The following is a 20226-nucleotide window of genomic DNA, read 5'->3' as shown; positions in this document are numbered from 1 at the left end:
AATATTCGTTACAGCAAACTCAAGGGGAAAAAAGCCTTACAAAGAAAATGATTTCAAAAGTCTTTGGGCCAAATTTGAGATGCTGCTTAACTTGTCAGGCTCAAGGCGTAAATCAAGTTCATATTCAGCCTTTGAGTTTACAGTATAGTCATATCACTTACATTCTCCCTGGTCAGTCTCTGTAGATGGCTTTCTGTTCATCCTTGTCCTCCAGCTGACTAGACAGATGACTAGAAGAAGTAGAAACAGCAGTGCTACCCCACCAGTCCCTCCAGAGACAATGATGGGGACCAAGAATGCTGAAGAAAATGTAGGTATTTCAAGATTTAGACCTACATATCGAGACTTGTAACGGCAAATTCATAGGATATAAAAACAAAAACAAAAAAGTGACATGAAGGATTATGAATCATCTTACAATACTATGATTCTTCTCTCACAATTTTAAATACGTTTTTTTAAAGCATGCACCCTTACTTTATGCACCAATACTTTACCTCTAATGGTGACAGCTAGTTCCCTATTAGCCGACCTGAATGACCGGGTGGAGACGTTGACTACATAGCTGCAGCTGTATTTCCCCTGGTCTGTATTCTCTGCAACAGGGAAGTGGAACGAGGCAGAGTGGTTGACTGCTGGCTTAGTTTCAGTCCTGTTGGACCCAGAGAAGTCCAGATAGAAGAGGCCTCCAGGATACTGTGGCTGAATGGAGCAGGTGATGGAGAAGCAGTGGCCCCTGATCACCACTGGCCCCTGAGGTTCCCAAAACATCCCTCCATTTGGAGAACTGAGAGAGATGTTGGGCTGTAGCAGGACCACTGGGAAGAAAGTAAACAGCAATTTGAAAGTCATGTGATTCCATATTCACACCTTGTGACTGAGAAATATGTGTGTGATGGACAAGGTAATCAGTCTCTCGAGTTTTCCACAAATAAACAGGTATTTTCCTTTCCATAGTAGCAAGATCTTATCTATTTTTGCTAACTTTCCATAAAAATGTATTGGAGTGAGATCATTTTTTTCTTTCGGGATTGTATACAGAGTATGTCCACATCCCCGTCAGACCATTTTATTGGTAAACTACAAGGTAATACAAAAGTTGCAGTTTTTTTGTGATCCAATACGTAATATTATATTTGATAATACTTAGCAAAATTTGGTTTTAATCCAGAGAGGATAGCAAAAGTATCTAGATCCCCTTTGAGGCTGTGGAGGGATTCTAATTGTGGTTTTAAAAGAAAACATGAATCATCAGCGTACAATGACACCTTTGTTTTTAAGCCACGGATTTCTAATCCATTAATATTATTGTTGGATCCAATTTTAACAGCTAACATTTCAATGGCAATAATAAATACATGTTGATAGTGGACAACCTTGTTTTACTCCTCTTGACAGTTTCAAACTTTCTGAGATGTAGCCATTATTTACTATTTTACACCTAGGGATAGTATACATAACTTTAACCCATTTTATAAGCAATTCTCCAAAATTGAAATATTCTAGGCATTTATATATACAATCCAGTCGTACTTTATCAAAAGCCTTTTCAAAATCAGCTATGAAAACCATGCCTTGTTTCCCCGATATTTCATAGTATTCTATTGTTTCCAGTGCTTGTCTTACATTATCTCCAATGTATCGTCCATGAAAAAAACCTGTCTGATTAGGATGAATAATATCTGACAATAACTTTTTAATTCTATGCACCAAGCATTTAGCTAGAATTTTTGGAGCACAACACTGTGGTGTAAGAGGCCTCCAATTTTTAAAATGGTCTGGATCTATCTATCTATCGATCTATCCGATACGATGCGATAGATCGATAGATACACACACACACACACCACTTGGATCCTGTTTCAGTAATAATGAAGCAAGACCTTCTTGTTGCGTGTTCGATAATCTACCGTTTATATAGGACTGGTTATAACATGCTAATAATGGTCCTCTGAGTATATCAAAAAAGTTTGGAGTTTTCCTTGCCTTAAAGGCTTTAACTGCATCAAGAAGTTCCTCCTCTGTAATTTGGCTTTCACATGAGTCTTTCTGTACAAATGTTAATTTTACATTATTAATAGGAACAAAATCCATACAATTAGCTTTGGTTAGTGGAGACTGAAACGAAAACATATTCTTAAAGTACTTTACTTCCTCTTTCAAAATATCATTCGGTGAATCATGCGTGACTCCTTCATTTGTAACAAGTTTCAATAAAAAAAAAAATTGGTAGCATTTCTATGTTGAAGATTGAAAAAGAATTAGGTACATTTTTCCCCCTATTCCATCCAGTTTGCTTTATTTTTATAATATATTACACTGGATCTTTCTTGAATAAGTTCCTCCAATTCTTTTTCCTCTAACTTATTCTGTGCCTCTATCGTACAGTTTTTATTGCCATCTAACTGTACTGTTAGATCTAAATTGCTTTTGTTTTATAGATGAGTACTGAATTGCATGTCCCCTAAAGGCACATTTAAAAGTGTCCCATACAATAAGGGGATCTGCTGTACCTATGTTATGTCGGAAAAAGTAAGTTATAAATTCTTCTGTCCTAGTTCTAAACAAGTTATCATCCAGTAGGCTTTGGTTCAATTTCCAATATCCTCGCCCACGTGAAAATTCTGTAAGAGTAATATATATGCCAACTATGTGATGATCCGACCGCATTCTGTCCCCTATCAACACTTTTTTTAAAACTTTTGGTGCCAGAGAGAATGACATAAGAAAGTAATCAAGACGACTAGCTTAATTAAGCCTCCGCCATGTATATCTCACTAGGTCAGGGTATTTAAGCCTCCATATATCCACTAATTCCAACATGACAATCATGATTTCGTTAAGTGCCTGAGGGTGATAGTTTGTAGGGTGATTTCCTTTACGGTCCATAGAGGTATTTAAAGCCGTATTAAAATCCCCCCCATGTAATGCCCTGGCCATAGAGAGGGTTTTTTGTTCTCTATTTTTGGTTAGGCCAGGGTGTGACATGGGTGGGCGTTCTAGGTTTCTTTTTCTATGTTGGTGGTTTTCTTTGTTTCGGCCGTGTATGGCTCTCAATCAGGAACAGGTGTAGATCGTTGTTGCTGATTGGGAGTCATACATAGGCAGCCTGTTTTTCCTTTGGGGTTTGTGGGTGAATGTTTTCTGTTTAGAGTTTGTTCCTGACAGAACTGTTGCTGGTCGTTCTTTTGGTTTCTTTTTTGTATAGTGTTCATTCGGTCATTAAAACCTTTCAAGATGAACACATCCTCCGCTGCACCTTGGTCTCATTTCAACGACAGCCGTTACACCACCATAACAATAGAGTCTAGTGTTGCTTATAGAGTTGATCAATTCTTATATATACTTTCAATGAAGCTTGGATCATCATTATTTGGACCATATAGGTTAATAAGCCAAATCTGTTTACTGTCCAATAACATTTAAAATAATCCATCTACCTTAATGATCTGTTTGGACAATTTGCACATTTGGATCAAAATAACTGTTAATTAATATCATCACCCCTTTTGAATTTCTTTGCCTATGGGAGAAATATATTTTGCCCCCCAGTCCTTTTTCCACAAAACTTCATCTAAAATTGTTGAATGAGTTTCCTGTAAACAATAGATATTATATTTCTTCTCTTTTAGCCAGGTAAATACTGATCGTCTTTTTTTATTACCTGCTAAGCCATTACAATTATAACTGGCTATACTTATTTCACCACTTACCATAATGAGACACAAATTTCAATTCTATTTATCAAAATATATGTTCGTAAACATACCATTAAAAAGTAACATGATGAATGAGTGTCTATATAGCTGTACCACGATATTTGAATTGCTACTAAGTAAACATCCAATTGGTCCCCACTATTCCACCCGCTAGAACCCCTCTCCTCATCCAGAGTTGGGTTGTCATCCCGATGCCCGGCAGACCACCCCCCGGATCCCAATAGCCCCGGAGAGACCGGGACCCATCCTTCGAAAAGAGCACAGTGCCACCCACAGAAGAGAAGCAGATCAACCGCCAAATGCATTTCCATCGCCCTCACCTCGATTTGTATTATATATAGCCATCAAAAAATCTATATATCTATTTTAAAATCCTGTTTCTTATTTTCCATAATTAGCTATTAATATTTGTAGTAATGTAGGCAATTTATGCAAAGGATTTTTACCTCTCACCAGTCACCATTACCAAAATTACAGTATGGCAAGCAATTATTATATTAGCAAACAATTATTGTGAATCATCCTGTATTGTCTCTAACATCTTTAACTCCCTCGCAACAGTTGTGGGATACACACTCACACACTCAACCCCTTTCCCCCACAACAACCATAGACTCAGATTCTCAGCAGTTGCACCGTCCCAGAGCCCAACTCAAGAAAAGTCTTGATTTGCAAATGCATATACAGTTGCAGCTGTATGAGAAGGCCTGCAAGACTGCGCAAAACAAATGGGCAGAAACGGGGAGATCTGATTAACCATTGTCACATCCTAGATGATGGAGGTCAGATATACCCCCTTCCCCTGAAACACCCACAACATGGTCCCCTGTAGTGACCATATCCCAAGCATCTCCATGCAGTCAGACCTTTGATTTTCGTGCCACCAGGGCCACAATAATAAGCCCAATAGAAATGAATGGTAAGTGTATTGTGTCATTTTGGATTTACCTATATTTTAAATAAGAAAATAATATGTTTCTAAACACTTCTGCATTAATGTTCTACCATGTTTACGGATAGTCTTGAATGAATTGTGAATAATGATGAGTGAGAAAGTTAGACACAAGTATCATACCCTACAAAATAATCTGAAACACAACCAAAACAAACAGCAAATGCATCCAACAAGGTTGTAGAGTCACAAGCGTGATGTAGTCATTCCATGCTAGGAATATGGGACCAAATACTCAACTTTTGATTACTTTAATACACTTACTGTATAAGTGAATTTGTCACAATACTTTTGGTCCCGTAAAATGGGTGGACTAGATACAAAAAGTGCTGTAATTGTCACACCCTGACCATAGAGAGCCCTTGGTTCTCTATGGTATAGTAGGTCAGGGCGTGACTAGGGGGTGTTCTAGGTTTATGGCTATGTCTATGTTGGTGTGCTTGGTATGGTTCCCAATCAGAGACAGCTGTTTTTCGATGTCTCTGATTGGGGATCATATTTAGGCAGCCATTTCCCCACTGTGTTTTGTGGGATCTTGTTTTGAGTTAGTGCATGTGGCACCGCTGATGTCACGGTTCGTTGATTGTTTGTTTCTTTTTGTTTGGAAGTTTCGCTTAAATAAATATGTGGAACTTTAATCATGCTGCGCTTTGGTCCGAGTATGCTTCCAACGACGATCGTGACAGTAATTTCTAAACGGTTCCCTGATATTAATAAACATACCCTCAAATTAAAGCTGACAGTCTGCACTTTAACCTCAGTCATTGTATCATTTCAAATATAAAGTGCTGGAGTACAGAGCCAAAACAACATATTTGTCACTGTCCCAATACTTTTGGAGCTCACTGTAGATTAAGCAACTCTTGTTTCCCAACTACTACCTCACCTTTAGTAACGTTGCTGTAAGGGGAGCTGATGGCTTGGCTGTTGGAGAGGGTTCTGTAGAGACAGCGGTAACTGCCCTGGTGTGAAGCATCCATCTTAAAATTTGTTAAAGTAGCCCTTGGCTGTGAGGATCCAACGGTCACATTCATGACAGAGTCTCCATTCAGATAGAAGATGAACTCCACAGCATTACAGAGGATACGGGATGGAAGAGTGCAGGTGAGTTGGACCTCCTCTCCATCTAAGAAGGCAGAATGTGATTGGTTTGAGGAGAGTGAAGGCTTCTGCAAGACAACACCTGTTGGTCAAAGACATGTAGTTTAGTTAGGCAACAGTAATCACAACTGGTCTTCATACTGTATTACACACCTGCTCTGATCTAGGCTGCCCCAATCTGGTCACATAGCACCAAGTCTGGCCTGGGTTAAGATTATTTGTGCAACAGTCAAGTCTCCACTAGGTGGCAGAGCAGGCCATAATAATGCAGTAATATGCTTTTTAGAATTTGCTCTCTGATGAGACATTTTTGCACAATTCAAACCATTCAAACCAAAACTCAAGTCTAGACAAGGAAAAGAGACTCCCTTACCTGAACAAATAACACCTGCGTCGTTACCATGATTACAGTTATGTGTTCCTCCTGTGTGTGGGCACTGTGTGATGGAGCACTCACTGCCAGAGCAGCCAACATCATCCTGCCAGATGGGCCCACTGCCCTGACCAAAGTAAGCCCTCTCTGGGGCACTAACAGCTCTCCCACAGCCAAGCTGTCTGCACGCCACAGCAGAGACATTCAAATCCCACATGTCATTACACACGGTTCGCCAGTGACCAATTTGATAGACCTCCACCCTCCCAGAGCAGAGGTCACTCCCATTGACCAGTCTGATATTAGGTTTAACTAGGAATTAAAGAAAAATTAAAAACATTTGACAATGTGGGAGAAAATAAATGCATTTCAGTTACATATTCAACTAAATCAATGCCAAGTTGACACAAGTATAATCAAGGTATTTTGACTACATTAACCACAATAGCAACACAGAGGGACTTTTCTTACCTGAGCAGACAACTCTGGCATCTTGAGACTGTAAACAGTCATGGTGTTTCAATCCTCCATGTGAGCATTCTGTGAGGGAGCTCTCACTGCCAATACACCCAACATCATCCAGCCAAGTGGGCCTGCCACCACTACCCTGACCTAAGTGGACACTACCTTGGACACTCACAGCCCTCCCACAGCCCAGCTGGCCACACACTACATTGGCATCGTCGACGTCCCACTTCTGGCCACACACTCTTCCCCACTGGCCCTCGTAAAGAATCTCCACTGTCCCAGAGCAGCGACTAGTGCCATTGACAAGCCTGATCTCTTCACCAGCTCACAAAGAGGAAAAGAGATGATAGGAAAAATTATTCATGATTAATAAGCAAATACGCAATTTAACACTGCCAGTTGTCAAAGCTGTTCTATTAAAAGTTGTTTCAAACATGTTAATTAACCTTTTTGGACTTTAACAGGATTTTAAATCCTTTGAGACTTGTGTTCACATATTTTATTTAACTAGGCAATTCAGGTAAGAACAAATTCTAATTTACAATGACAGCCTAGGAAAAGTGGGTTAACTGCCTTGTTCAGGAGCAGAACGACATATTTTTACCTTGTTCGCTCAGGGATTCGATCTAGCAACCTTTCGGTTACTGGCCCAACGCTTTAACCACTAAGCTACCTGCCGCCCCACAGGAACACTTACCAGCCAATGAAGATTTGACCATTTGATGAGCTGTTGGGGAGAAACACATACAACCAAAACATTACAATTAAACACTTATTTACTGAGGTTGCCATTTGTAAATGGATAACAACTTATAATAATGTACATTTTAAAAATCCTACATTTTTTATATGTAACTTTGCTCACCATTTCTGAATTGTTATTGCTACATTTGTTAATGTTAGTAAGCTGTATATAGATAGTTATTTACATATTTATAAACAATTTTAAACATAAACCGGGCAAGCAAACATTATTTGCATATGCTGTTGTGGTATTTACACCATCTGTAAAGCCAGATAGTTAGGTATATATCGAGCTTAAGGATTTCCTTTATGAAACTTCCCTGAAACTGCCCTGTGTCTCATGTAAAGTAGTGAACTTGTTGTGGTTGACAGTTCCCAGACTCTCACAGACTTCTGTTTAGTATACAGATAAAAGAATGTATCAGTTTCACACAAAATGGCCCAATTCCTTTGTTTAAAAATCAGCTAGTCCTGCTTTCTGCTTTCTGCTATTAATGACTCTCAACACTTTATTTTGTGAAATAGTTTCTCCACTTGATGTTGACTTATGTTATTTCGTGATATAAAATGTCAGCAGTGTTGAGGAGGCTACTCTGAAAATATAGTTTACCTTGCTACCAGTTACTTCACACTAGAGTAAAAAGGTCAGCTACACTGTACAGTGAGACTGAGGGAAAAAAGTATTTGATCCCCTGCTGATTTTGTACATTTGCCCACTGACAAAGAAATTATCAGTCTTTCATTTTAATGGTAGGTTTATTTGAACAGTGAGAGACAGAATAACAACAAAAAAATCTAGAAAACGCATGTCAAAAATGTTATAAATTGATTTGCATTTTAATGAGGGAAATAAGTATTTGACCCCCTCTCAAACAGAAAGATTTCTGGCTCCCAGGTATCTTTATACAGGTAACGAGCTGAGATTAGGAGCACACTCTTAAAGGGAGTGCTCCTAATCTCAGGTTGTTACCTGTATAAGAGACATCTGTCCACAGAAGCAATCAATCAATCAGATTCCAAACTCTCCACCATGGCCAAGATCAAAGAGCTCTCCAAGGATGTCAGGGACAAGATTGTAGACCTACACAAGGCTGGAATGGGCTACAAGACCATCGCCAAGCAGCTTGGTGAGAAGGTGACAACAGTTGGTGCGATTATTCGCAAATGGAAGAAACACAAAAGAACTGTCAATCTCCCTCGGCCTGGGGCTCCATGCAAGATCTCACCTCGTGGAGTTGCAGTGATCATGAGAACGGTGAGGAATCAGCCCAGAACTACACGGGAGGATCTTGTCAATGATCTCAAGGCAGCTGGGACCATAGTCATCAAGAAAACAATTGGTAACACACTACGCCGTGAAGGACTGAAATCCTGCAGCACCCGCAAGGTCCCCCTGCTCAAGAAAGCACATATACATGCCCGTCTGAAGTTTGTCAATGAACATCTGAATGATTCAGAGGACAACTGGGTGAAATTGTTGTGGTCAGATGAGACCAAAATGGAGCTCTTTGGCATCAACTCAACTCGCCGTGTTTGGAGGAGGAGGAATGCTGCCTATGACCCCAAGAACACCATCTCCACTGTCAAACGTGGAGGTGGAAACATTATGCTTTGGGGGTGTTTTTCTGCTAAGGGGACAGGACAACTTCACCGCATCAAAGGGACGATGGACGGGGCCATGTACCGTCAAAATCTTGGGTGAGAACCTCCTTCCCTCAGCCAGGGCATTGAAAATGGGTCGTGGATGGGTATTCCAGCATGACAATGACCCAAAACACACGGCCAAGGCAACAAAGGAGTGGCTCAAGAAGAAGCACATTAAGGTCCTGGAGTGGCCTAGCCAGTCTCCAGACCTTAATCCCATAGAAAATCTGTGGAGGGAGCTGAAGGTTTGAGTGGCCAAACGTCAGCCTCGAAACCTTAATGACTTGGAGAAGATCTGCAAAGAGGAGTGGGACAAAATCCCTCCTGAGATGTGTGCAAACCTGGTGGCCAACTACAAGAAACGTCTGACCTCTGTGATTGCCAACAAGGGTTTTGCCACCAAGTACTAAGTCATGTTTTGCAGAGGGGTCAAATACTTATTTCCCTCATTACAATGCAAATCAATTTATAACATTTTTGACATGCGTTTTTCTGGATTTTTTGGTTGTTATTCTGTCTCTCACTGTTCAAATAAACCTACCATTAAAATTACAGACTGATCATTTCTTTGTCAGTGTGCAAACGTACAAAATCAGCAGGGGATCAAATACTTTTTTCCCTCACTGTTGTTCAATTACTAGTTGAATTAAATGAAGTGGAACTACTCCCCAACACTGTGTTTAACATATAGTTTATGTTACAGCTACTGAGATTTTACTCTCTTAATTGTCTCTTTAATAAGTGAATTTAAGCAAGTGAAATAGATAATAAACAAAAGTTAAATAAACAATAAAAAATGAACGGTACTGTAAACATTTCACTCACAAAAGTTCCAAAAGAACAAAGACATTTCAAATGTCATATTATGTATATATAAAGTGTTTTTACGATGTTTAACTTGTTAAAGTACAAAAGGGAAAATAAATAAACATAAATATGGGTTGTAATTACAATGGTGTTTATTCTTCACTGGTTACCCTTTTCTCTCTCTCCAAGACAAAGTGAAAAAAAAGTGGCCCTTCACACCTAGGTGTGATACCCTGCTTTCTCAAATCAAATCACATTTTATTTGTCACATACGCAGAATACAACAGGTGTAGACCTTACAGTGAAATGCTTACTTACAAGCCCTTAACCAACAATGCAGTTTTAAGAAAAATAAGTGTTAAAACCTCTTTGGGCTAGGGGGCGGTATTTTCACGTCCGGATGAAAAGCATGCCCAAAGTAAACTGCCTGCGACTCAGACCCAGAAGCTAGGATATCCATATCATTGGTAGATTTGGATAGAAAACACTCTAAAGTTTATAAAGCTGTTAAAATAATGTCTGTGAGTATAACAGAACTTATTTGGCAGACGAAACCCAGAGGACAAACCATCCAGTATTTTTTTTGGTTGTTGAGTTTACTGTGTTTTCAATTATTTTTCTATGGGAAACTAGATTTATGAGGCACCTGGTTGCAGTTCCTATGGCTTCCACTAGATGTCAACAGTCTTTAGAAATTGGTGGATGTTTTTCCTTTGAGAAATGAAGAAGCTATTCAGAATGAGAGTCAAGCCAAGTGGACTCTTTTGTTTGGGGCGCGCGACCTGCAGCTCGCTCCACGTTGATTTTATCCGCTATTGAACACAGTATATTCCGTCTTAAATTTTATAGATAATTTACGTTTTAAGATACCTAAGGATGGATTAGGAAAATTGTTTGAAATGTTTGGATCAAGGTTACAGGTAACTTATTAGATCATTTGTAGTCATGTTGGGCGAGTTGGAACCGGTGTTTTTCTGAATCAAACGCGCCAAATAAATTGACATTTTGGGGATATAAAGGAGTTTATCGAACAAAAGGACCATTTGTGATGTTTCTGGGACATATTGGAGTGCCAACAGAAGAATATCTTCAAAGGTAAGGCATGAATTATATAGTTATTTCTGACTTTCGTGTCGCACCTCCCTGGTTGAAATATGTTTGTCATGCATTTGTAAGCGGGGTGCTGTCCTCAGATAATCGCATGGTTTGCTTTCGCCGTAAAGCCTTTTTGAAATCTGACATGGTGGCTGGATTACACGGCTCTGCCATTTCACCGGATGTTGTCAAATTGATCCCGCTAAAGGGATTTGATCCCTAAGAAGTTTTAAGTAAAAATAGATAGGTAAAAAATAGAAAATAAAAGTCACAAATAATTAAAGAACAGCAGTAAAATAACAGTAGTGAGGCTATATACAGGGGGTACCGGTACAGAGTCAATGTGCGGGCAATACAGGTTAGTCGAGGTAATTGAGGTAATATGTACATGTAGGTAGAGTTAAAATGACTATGCATAGATAATAAAAAGAGAGTAGCAGCAGCGTAAAAGAGGGGGGGGGTAATGCAAATAGTCTGGGCAGCCATCTGATTAGCTGTTCAGGAGTCTTACGGCTTGGGGGTAGAAGCTGTTAAGAAGCCTTTTGGACCTAGGCTTGTCGCTCCGGTACCGCTTGCGGGTGTGGGTAAAACAAAGCGTGAATTAAAAGTACGTATCTCAGAGCACCGTAGCACCATTAGGTGCAAAAACTTAACTTACCCAGTTGCGGCCCACTTTTTGGAAGCAAACCATCCGATTTCGTCTCTGCGTTATATTGGCATCGAACATGTCACCCTCCCGAGGAGAGGGGGTGACCTTGATAATTTATTGTTAAAACGAGAGGCTGCCTGGATCTTTAATTTAAAGACCCTTGCTCCCTTCAGTCTCAACATAGACTTTGATCTGAAGCCATTCTTGTGATAATTGTGATTTTGCCATTGTAATTGTTAGATACATTTTAGACTACAAATGCTATGATCGTATGCTATCCATTTGTTTGTCTTTTTGTATGTTCTTTGTATGCCATTTTTTTTTTTTATATTTGAGCTAACCAATGATATTAGGCCATACTTGGCCATGATTACAAACACCTGTGTGTCTCTTGACACTATATAAATGACTCATCTCGCAGTGTTTGTGATGATACCCTGATGAAGACAGCTTCGCTGTCGAAACGTTGGTTATTACATTTTTGCATCTGAGCTCTTAGAGTGTGCGGCTTTCCTTTATTTCCTGGCTGGAGTCTTTGAACATTTTTAGGGCTTTCCTCTGACACCGCCTTGTATAGAGGTCCTGGACAGCAGGAATCTTGGCCCCAGTGATGTACTGGGCCGTACGCACTACCCTCTGTAGTGCCTTACGATCGGAGGCCAAGCAGTTGCCATACCAGGCAGTGATGCAACCAGTTAGGATGCTCTTGATGGTGCAGCTGTAGAACTTTTTGAGGATCTGAGGACCCATGCCAAATCTTTTCAGTCTCCTGAGGGGGAATAGGCGTTGTCGTGCCCTCTTCACGACTGTCTTGGTGTGTTTGGACCATGATAGTTTGTTGGTGATGTGGACACCAATGAACTTGAAGCTCTCAACCTGCTCCACTACAGACCCGTCGATGAGAATATGGGCATACTCGATCCTCCTTTCCCTGTATTCCACAATCATCTCATTTGTCTTGATCACGTTGAGGGAGAGGTTGTTATCCTGGCACCACACGGCCAGGTCTCTGACCTCCTCTCTATAGGCTGTCTCATCGTTGTCGGTGATCAGGCCTACCAGTGTTATGTTGTCGGCAAACTTAATGATGGTGTTGGAGTCGTGTCTGGCCATACAGTCCTGAGTGAACAGGGAGTACAGGAGGGGACTGAGCACGCACCTCTGACGGGTGTGAATGATGTGAGCCATGACCAGTCTTTCAAAGCCCTTCAGAGCTATAGACGTGAGTGCTAAGGGTCGGTAGTCATTTAGGAAGGTTACCGTAGTGTTCTTGGGCACAGGGACTATGGTGGTCTTCTTGAAACATGTTGGTATTACAGACTCGGTCAGGGACAGGTTGAAAAAGTCAGTGAAGACAATTGACAGTTGGTCAGCGCATATTCGGTGTACACGTCTTGGTAATCCATCTGGCCCTTCGGCCTTATGAATGTTGACCTGTTTAAAGGGTTTAGTCACATCGGCTACGGAGAGTGCAATCACACAGTCGTCCGGAACAGCTGACGCTCTCATGCATGCTTCAGTGTTGCTTGCCTCGAAGCGAGCATAGAAGTAATTTAGCTCACCTGGTAGGCTCGTGTCACTGGGCAGTTCTCGCCTGTGCTTCCCTTTGTAGTCTGCAATAGTTTGCAAGCCCTGCCACATCCGACGAGCATCTGAGCCGGTCTAGTATGATTCAATCTTAGTGCTGTATTGATGCTTTGCCTGTTTGATGGTTCGTCGGAGGGCATAGCAGGATTTCTGATCAGCTTCCGAGTTAGAGTCCTTGAAAGCGGCAGCTCTACCCTTTAGCTCAGTTTAGATATTGCCTGGAATCCATGGCGTCTGGTTGGGTTATGTACGTACAGTCACTGTGGGGATGACGGAATCAATGTACTTATTGATGAAGCCAGTGACTGATGTGGTGTACTCCTCAATGCCATCGGAAGAATCCCGGACCATATTCTAGTCTGTGCTAGCAAACCAGTCCTGTAACTTAGCATCTGCATCATTTGACCACTTCTTTATTGACAGAGTCACTGGTGCTTCCTGTCTCCCCCTCACTCTCTTAGTTCTTAGCCTCTTATCCTGCTGGACCTCTCAAGCTGGACCTTTCTCGAGGAGAGAGAAAAACCTTTATCCTTAGTAGGCCGACCACAGGTCCTGGACCTTCACCTTTAATGGAAAGAACTGGTGAAATGGGAAATATCACATTTACATAAGTATTCAGACCCTTTACTTACTACTTTGTTGAAGCACCTTTGGCAGCGATTACAGTCTCGAGTCTTCTTGGGTATGACGCAAGAATCTTGGTACACGTGTATTTGAGGAGTTTCTCCCATTCTTCTCTGCAGATCCTCTCAATCTCTGCCAGGTTGTTTGGGGAGTGTCGCTGCCGAGCTATTTTCAGGTTTCTCCAGAGATATTCGATCAGGTTCAAGTCCGTGCTCTGGCTGGGCCAATCAAGAACATTCAGAGACTCCTCTCAAAGCCACACCTGCATTGTCTTGGCTGTGTGCTTAGGGTCATTGTCCTGTTGGAAGGTGAACCTTCACCTCAGTTTGAGGTCCTGAGTGCTCTGGAGAAGGTTTTCAATCAAGGATCTCTCTGTACTTTGCTCCGTTCATCTTTACGTTGATCCTGACTAGTCTCCCAGTCCCTGCCGCTGAAAAACATCCCCCACAGCATGATGCTGCCATCACCATGCTTCACCGTAGGGAGGGTGCCAGGTTTCCTCCAGACGTGACGATAGGCATTCAGGCCAAAGAGTTCAATCTTGGTTTTATCAGACCAGAGAATCTTGTTTCTCATAGTCTTGGAGTCCCTTAGGTGCCTTTTGGCAAACTCCAAGCGGGCCGTCACGTACCTTTTACTGAAGAGTAGCTTCCTTCTGGCCACTCTACCATAAAGGCCTGATTGGTGGAGTGCTGCATAGATGGTTGTCCTTCTGGAAGGTCCTCCCATCACCACAGAGGAACTCTGGAGCTCTGTGAGAGTTAGCATTGGGTTCTTGGTTTGAGATTGTGTCACGACTCCCGCCGAAGTCGGCCCCTCTCCTTGTTCGGGCGGCGTTCGGCGGTCGAAGTCACCGGCTTGCTAGTTTCGTTTGGTTTTGTCTTTATTGTGTACACCTGTTTTTGATTTCCCTAATTATGTTTATTATTTAACCCTCTGCATTTCCTGTTTGTCTTGTCGGTGATTGTTTCCTGTGTTGTGTTCTTGGAGGGGTTGTTCCCCAATCCTGTATTTTTGAAGAGTTTGCCATTTAAGAATTATGGAGTCCCCTGTGTTCTTGTGGACCTTCAATGCTGCAGAAATGTTTTGGTACCCTTCCCCAGATCTGTGCCTCGACACAATCATGACTAGGAGCTGTACGGACAATTCCTTCTACCTCATGGTTTGGTGTTTGCTCTGACATGCACTGTCAACTGTGGGACCTTATATAGACAGGGGTGTGCCTTTCCAAATCATGTCCAATCAATTGACTTTCCCACAAGTGGACTCAAATCAAGTTCTAGATACATCTCAAGGATGATCAATGGAAACAGGATGCACCTGAGCTCAATTTAGAGTCTTATAGCAAAGGTTCTGAATACTTATGTAAATAAGGTATGTTTTTTACTTTTTATAAATTTTCAGAAATTCTAAAAACCTGTTTTCGCTTTTTCAATATAGTGTATTTTGTGTAGATTGATGAGGAAAATGTTTTATTTAATACATTTTAGAATAAGCCTGTAATGTAACAAAAGGTGGAAAAGGGGAAGGGGTCTGAAAACTTTCCCATTCATTCAATTAACTGGGAAATGTACAAAAATGTATTTCTAATTGAATTCCAATTCAAAACAGTCCAAACACTTCAATTCCAAAACTTTAAGATTGAATTAATTTCAAAATATCAACAATGTAAATTCTCCACTTCATGAGTGAATTCAAGAATTGAAATTGACCCCAACCCTTTTAACTTTGTTTTGCCATTTAAAAAAAAACATTTTCTCGTGTGACTTGAAAGAGGATTCTAGACCATGAATAAATATGTAAACTACGATATCACTAGAGAATTAATCAGTGTAATTTTTGCATAGATGGACCGGTGTTATCCTCTCCGCAGTTTCAAGATCCTATTTTGCTACATTTTCTATCAAAGTTAATAATTGCAAAATTGCTCAACTTTTCCAGTATAGTTCCGCAAAGCACATATATTTTTAACTTTGAAGTCACAGTTGTGTGAGCCAAGAAAGCAGACAAATTTGATTTGATTTTGACATGAGAACTGGAAATTACTCCTTTGTTACAGGTCAGTTTGATTTTGTGACTGTCTACCAAGTCGCTCATGAGCAATATTCATGGTGATCAAAATCCACAAATTAGCACATTAAAATTCAATTGCAGACATTAGTATATCCATTACATAAATCAAAGCCTATTGAAACAATGCTAAGCTTGAAAGAAACAATATAATACTGTACTTGGATAACGCAGAGGTCACAGAGACAACAGATACCAATCTATATATAGATTCTATTCTTATTCATGTAAGGCACTTGAAAGACTTTCCTTTATGACAACTTAGTTATTGTAATACACAAAGACTCACCTAATGCCATAAAGAGTAGAATTGTCACCATCTTGATCCTTGTAATGTCCTCCAATATCAGGTATGATTCTCACCAACACTTGGCAGTAAATTGCAATTTTTACCCTAGATGTAACTATTTTCAAGTTACAATACAATGGACTCAACTAACAATACAACCAAAATTCTGCTGAACCAAAATTGAGAGTTAAATTACCATGGTCTGGCAATGCTACATCAATGTAAAAAAGATCAATGTGTGATCTTCTACACACTTTCAGAGTCACACAGTCACAAAACAGGAAATCCTGGCCCACTACTGTGTTTAGTCTCTTGTTTGGCCACCGATTCCACTAAACTGAGCTCAACACCACAAACACCATTTGTTTCATTTTTTAATCAAATAGTATGAAACCCATAAAACACAAAAATAAACTGAGGGGCCAATAAGAAATGCACAGAACCTAAAAAGTAAGTCACCCCCCCCAAACAAAAATTGTAGTATAACCCTTAAATGTTCTCTGAATCTTGTGTTTGTTCTTGTAACGTGATCTACCATAGTCCCAGGTCCACTAAAATGCTGCTCTGAAAGTGGACAGGTAGCCTAGTGGTTAGAGCGTTGGGCCAGTAACCTAAAGGTTACTAGATTGAATCGCTGAGCTGACAAGTTAAAAACCTGTCATTCTGGCCCTGAACAAGGCTGTTCTTTGGCCATCATTGTAAATAAGAATTTGTTCTTAACTGACTTGACTAGTTAAATAAAGGTTTTAAAAAAATGGTGGAGCCCCCCCGGAGTTAAGAAACAACATTTAAAAACACACAATGTGTGTTAATGCTAATGCCGGAAAGTATGTCGAAGATCACACAATGATCTTGCATAATCAAAACAGTTGTTTATGTATTTTATCCCCAAATGCTGGTTGTGCGTCCGATTGCATTACAAGATCAAGGTGTGATCTTCTACACACTTTCTGGTATTAGCATTAACATAAGAGAGAAAAGCAGTACACTGTCATGAAACAGGAAATCCCAGCCCACAAACTGCTTATGTGGTTAATCTCTGGTCCGGTTCACAAAACTGCGCTGGCACACAACACTGAGCTCAACACCACAAACCCCATTTCATTTATTTTTTAAACCAAGAATATCAGACCCATAAAACACAATGATGGAGCTATACATACAATTATTTATATATATATATATATATATATATATATATATATATATATATATATATATACAGTACCAGTCAAAAGTTTGGACACACCTACTCATTCAAGGGATTTTCTTTATTTGTACTATTTTCTACATAGTAGAATAATAGTGAAGACATCAAAACTATAAAATAACACATATGGAACACATGGAAATCAAAATATATTTTAGATTTTAGATTCTTCAAAGTAGCCACCCTTTGCCTTGATGACAGCTTTGCACACTCTTGGCATTCTCTCAACAAGCTTCACCTGGAATGCCTTTCCAACAGTCTTGAAGGAGTTCCCACATATGGTGAGCACTTGTTGGCTGCTTTTCCTTCACTCTGAGGTCCAACTCGTCCCAAACCATCTCAATTGGGTTGAGGTCGGGGGATTGTGGAGGCCAGGTCATCTGATGCAGCACTCCATTACTCTCCTTCTTGGTAAAATAGCCCTTACACAGCCTGGAGGTATGTTGGGTCATTGTCCAGTTGAAAACAAATGATAGTCCCACTAAGCGCAAACCAGATGGGATGGTGTATCACTGCAGAATTCTGTGGTAGCCATGCTGGTTAAGTGTGCCTTGAATTCTAAATGAATCACTGACAGTGTCATTAGCAAAGCACTCCCACACCATCACACCTCCTCATCCATGCTTCACGGTGGGAACCTCTCCTGCAGAGATAATCCACGCACCTACTCTGCGTCTCACACGGCAGTTGGAACCAAAAAATCTTACATTTGGACTCATGAGACCAAAGAACAGATTTCCACCAGTCTAATGTCAATTGCTCATATTTCTTGGCCCAAGCAAGTCTCTTATTATTATTGATGTCCTTCCGTAGTGGTTTCTTTGCAGCAATTTGACCATGGAGACCTGATTCACCCAATCTCTTCTGAACAGTTGATTTAGAGATGTGTCTGTTACATGAACCCTGTGAAGGATTTATTTCAGATATGATCTGAGGTGTAGTTAACTCAAACGACCTTATCCTCTGCAGCAGAGGTAACTCTGGGTCTTCCTTTCTTGTGGCGGTCCTCATGAGAGCCAGTTTCATCATAGTGCTTTATGGTTTTTGCGACCGCACTTGAAGAAACTTTAAAGGTTCTTGAAATGTTCCGCATTGACTCACCTTCATGTCTTAATGATGGACTGTCATTTCTCTTTACTTAATTGAGCTGTTCTTGCCATAATATGGACTTTTACCAAATAGGGCTATCTTTTGTATACCACCCCTACCTTGTCACAACACAACTGATTGGCTCAAACGGATTAAGAAGGAAAGAAATACCACAAATTAACTTTCAACAAGGCATATCTGTTAATTGAAATGCATTCTAGGTGACTACCTCGTGAAGCTGGTTGAGAGAATGACAGAAATGTGCAAAGCTATTTTTAAAGCAAACGGTGGATACTTTGAAGAATCTCAAATATAAAATATATTTTGATTTGTTTAACAGTTTTTTTGGTTAGTACATGATTCCATATGTGTTATTTCATAATTTTGATGTCTTCACTATTAATCTACAATGAAGAAAATATTAAAAATAAAGAGAAAAACCCTGGAATGAGTAGGTGTTTAAACTTTTGACTGGTACTGCAGATACACACTGAGCGTGCAAAACGTAAAGGACACCTTCCTAATATTGTGTTCCACCCCCCATGAATGCTCCCAACAGTTGTGTCAGGTTGGCTAGATGTCCTTCGGGCGGTGGACCATTCTTGATACACAGGGGAAACTGTTGAGTGTGAAAAACCCAGCAGCATCGCAGTTCTTGACACACGCCTGGCACCTTCTACCATAACCCATTCAAAGACACTTAAATCATTTGTCCTGCCCATTCACTCTCTGAATGGAACACATACAGTGGCAGTGCTGTTGTGTTGTGTTGTGGGGGAAGTAGAGAGATGGGGAACATGCAATCATACAGTGGCAGTGCTGTTGTGTTGTGGGGGGAGTAGAGAAATGGGGAACATGTATACATACAGAGGCAGTGGTGTTGTGAGCGTACTGATATCGTGTCACAGAGTTTACATGGACATAGATAGATACATCCTACTGACAATGTGCTACAATGTGAGCATACTGGTAACGTGGTACAGTTTGTGACTGAGGGTGGGGGGTAATGGGAGCACATAGATATTGACAATGTGCTACAGTACAGAGGCAGTGCTGTTGGGGGGTAATACATACATTATCCAGACGTGGAATGAGAGAGGGACCACCTTGGGGAAAGGGGGGAGAAGGGGAACACAGACTTATTGGTCATTGTTAATTTACTGCTGCTCTCTGCATAAAAGGCTTTGACAAAGTGAAAATTGGCTAGACTCCATGTACTTTAAAACAAAGAATACATCTTATGTACATTATTTCATGGCTGCTATTTTCTTACAGGTCATCTTTATAACTCCACAACAACTTGACTCTAGATCATAAAACCACCACGTTTCCTTTTCTTTTTCTCCCATGAAAAAACGAAATGCTGTAAATGGAACGAAACAGAGAGATGCCAACCCAACCTGGTCCAATTTGTGTTTTGTGTATCAATTTGATCCAACTTGTGAACGTGACAGTGCAAGAGGTCTGGTGCATAAAGTGAATTGCATCTGAAATCGTGTCATCATTTTTGTTCTACTTATCTTTTGATTTGATAGAAAAAAACACACATTTCCACTGTGACTACTTAGTGTGCTGATATTCCTGGGTGAAACGAAGAGAACAAAACACTAGGTCTGGGGAGGTGGGGGGGAATCACAAATAACATCTAAGTTCTTAGAACAGTGAGAAAAATACTGAGAAAAAGATAGCAACTCTTATTTTATGCATGAATCCACCTGGACAATTCAAATTGCAATCCTTACTTTTTCCATATATCTTCTGTAAGAAAAAATGTGTCTCTCAAAGTTGTAAAGGAGAAGGAGAGG

The 20226-nt window shown here is 40.4% G+C and overlaps 1 protein-coding gene across 1 annotated transcript in view; it reads right to left on the bottom strand.

Moving 5' to 3' along the window:
* The window catches only part of LOC106600856 (uncharacterized), a 30859-nt gene extending 14371 nt beyond the window's left edge, over window positions 1–16488 (bottom strand). Inside the window, exons 1-7 of the mRNA XM_014192576.3 lie at window positions 16123–16488; window positions 7311–7340; window positions 6617–6937; window positions 6146–6457; window positions 5558–5854; window positions 498–818; window positions 162–299 (exon numbers count right to left, since the gene is read on the bottom strand). Coding sequence (XP_014048051.1) covers window positions 162–299; window positions 498–818; window positions 5558–5854; window positions 6146–6457; window positions 6617–6937; window positions 7311–7340; window positions 16123–16153 — 1450 coding nt within the window. The 5' untranslated portion in view covers window positions 16154–16488. The remainder of the gene's footprint in view (window positions 1–161; window positions 300–497; window positions 819–5557; window positions 5855–6145; window positions 6458–6616; window positions 6938–7310; window positions 7341–16122) is intronic.
* Window positions 16489–20226: the final 3738 nt, after the last annotated feature.

The sequence above is a fragment of the Salmo salar genome, chromosome 03 (assembly GCF_965601325.2).
Source record: "Salmo salar chromosome 03, fSalSal1, whole genome shotgun sequence".
In the NCBI taxonomy this organism is placed as follows: Eukaryota; Metazoa; Chordata; class Actinopteri; order Salmoniformes; family Salmonidae; genus Salmo; species Salmo salar.
The sequence above is the reverse complement of the archived record's forward strand: the minus strand, read 5'-3'. Positions and strand labels throughout refer to the sequence as shown.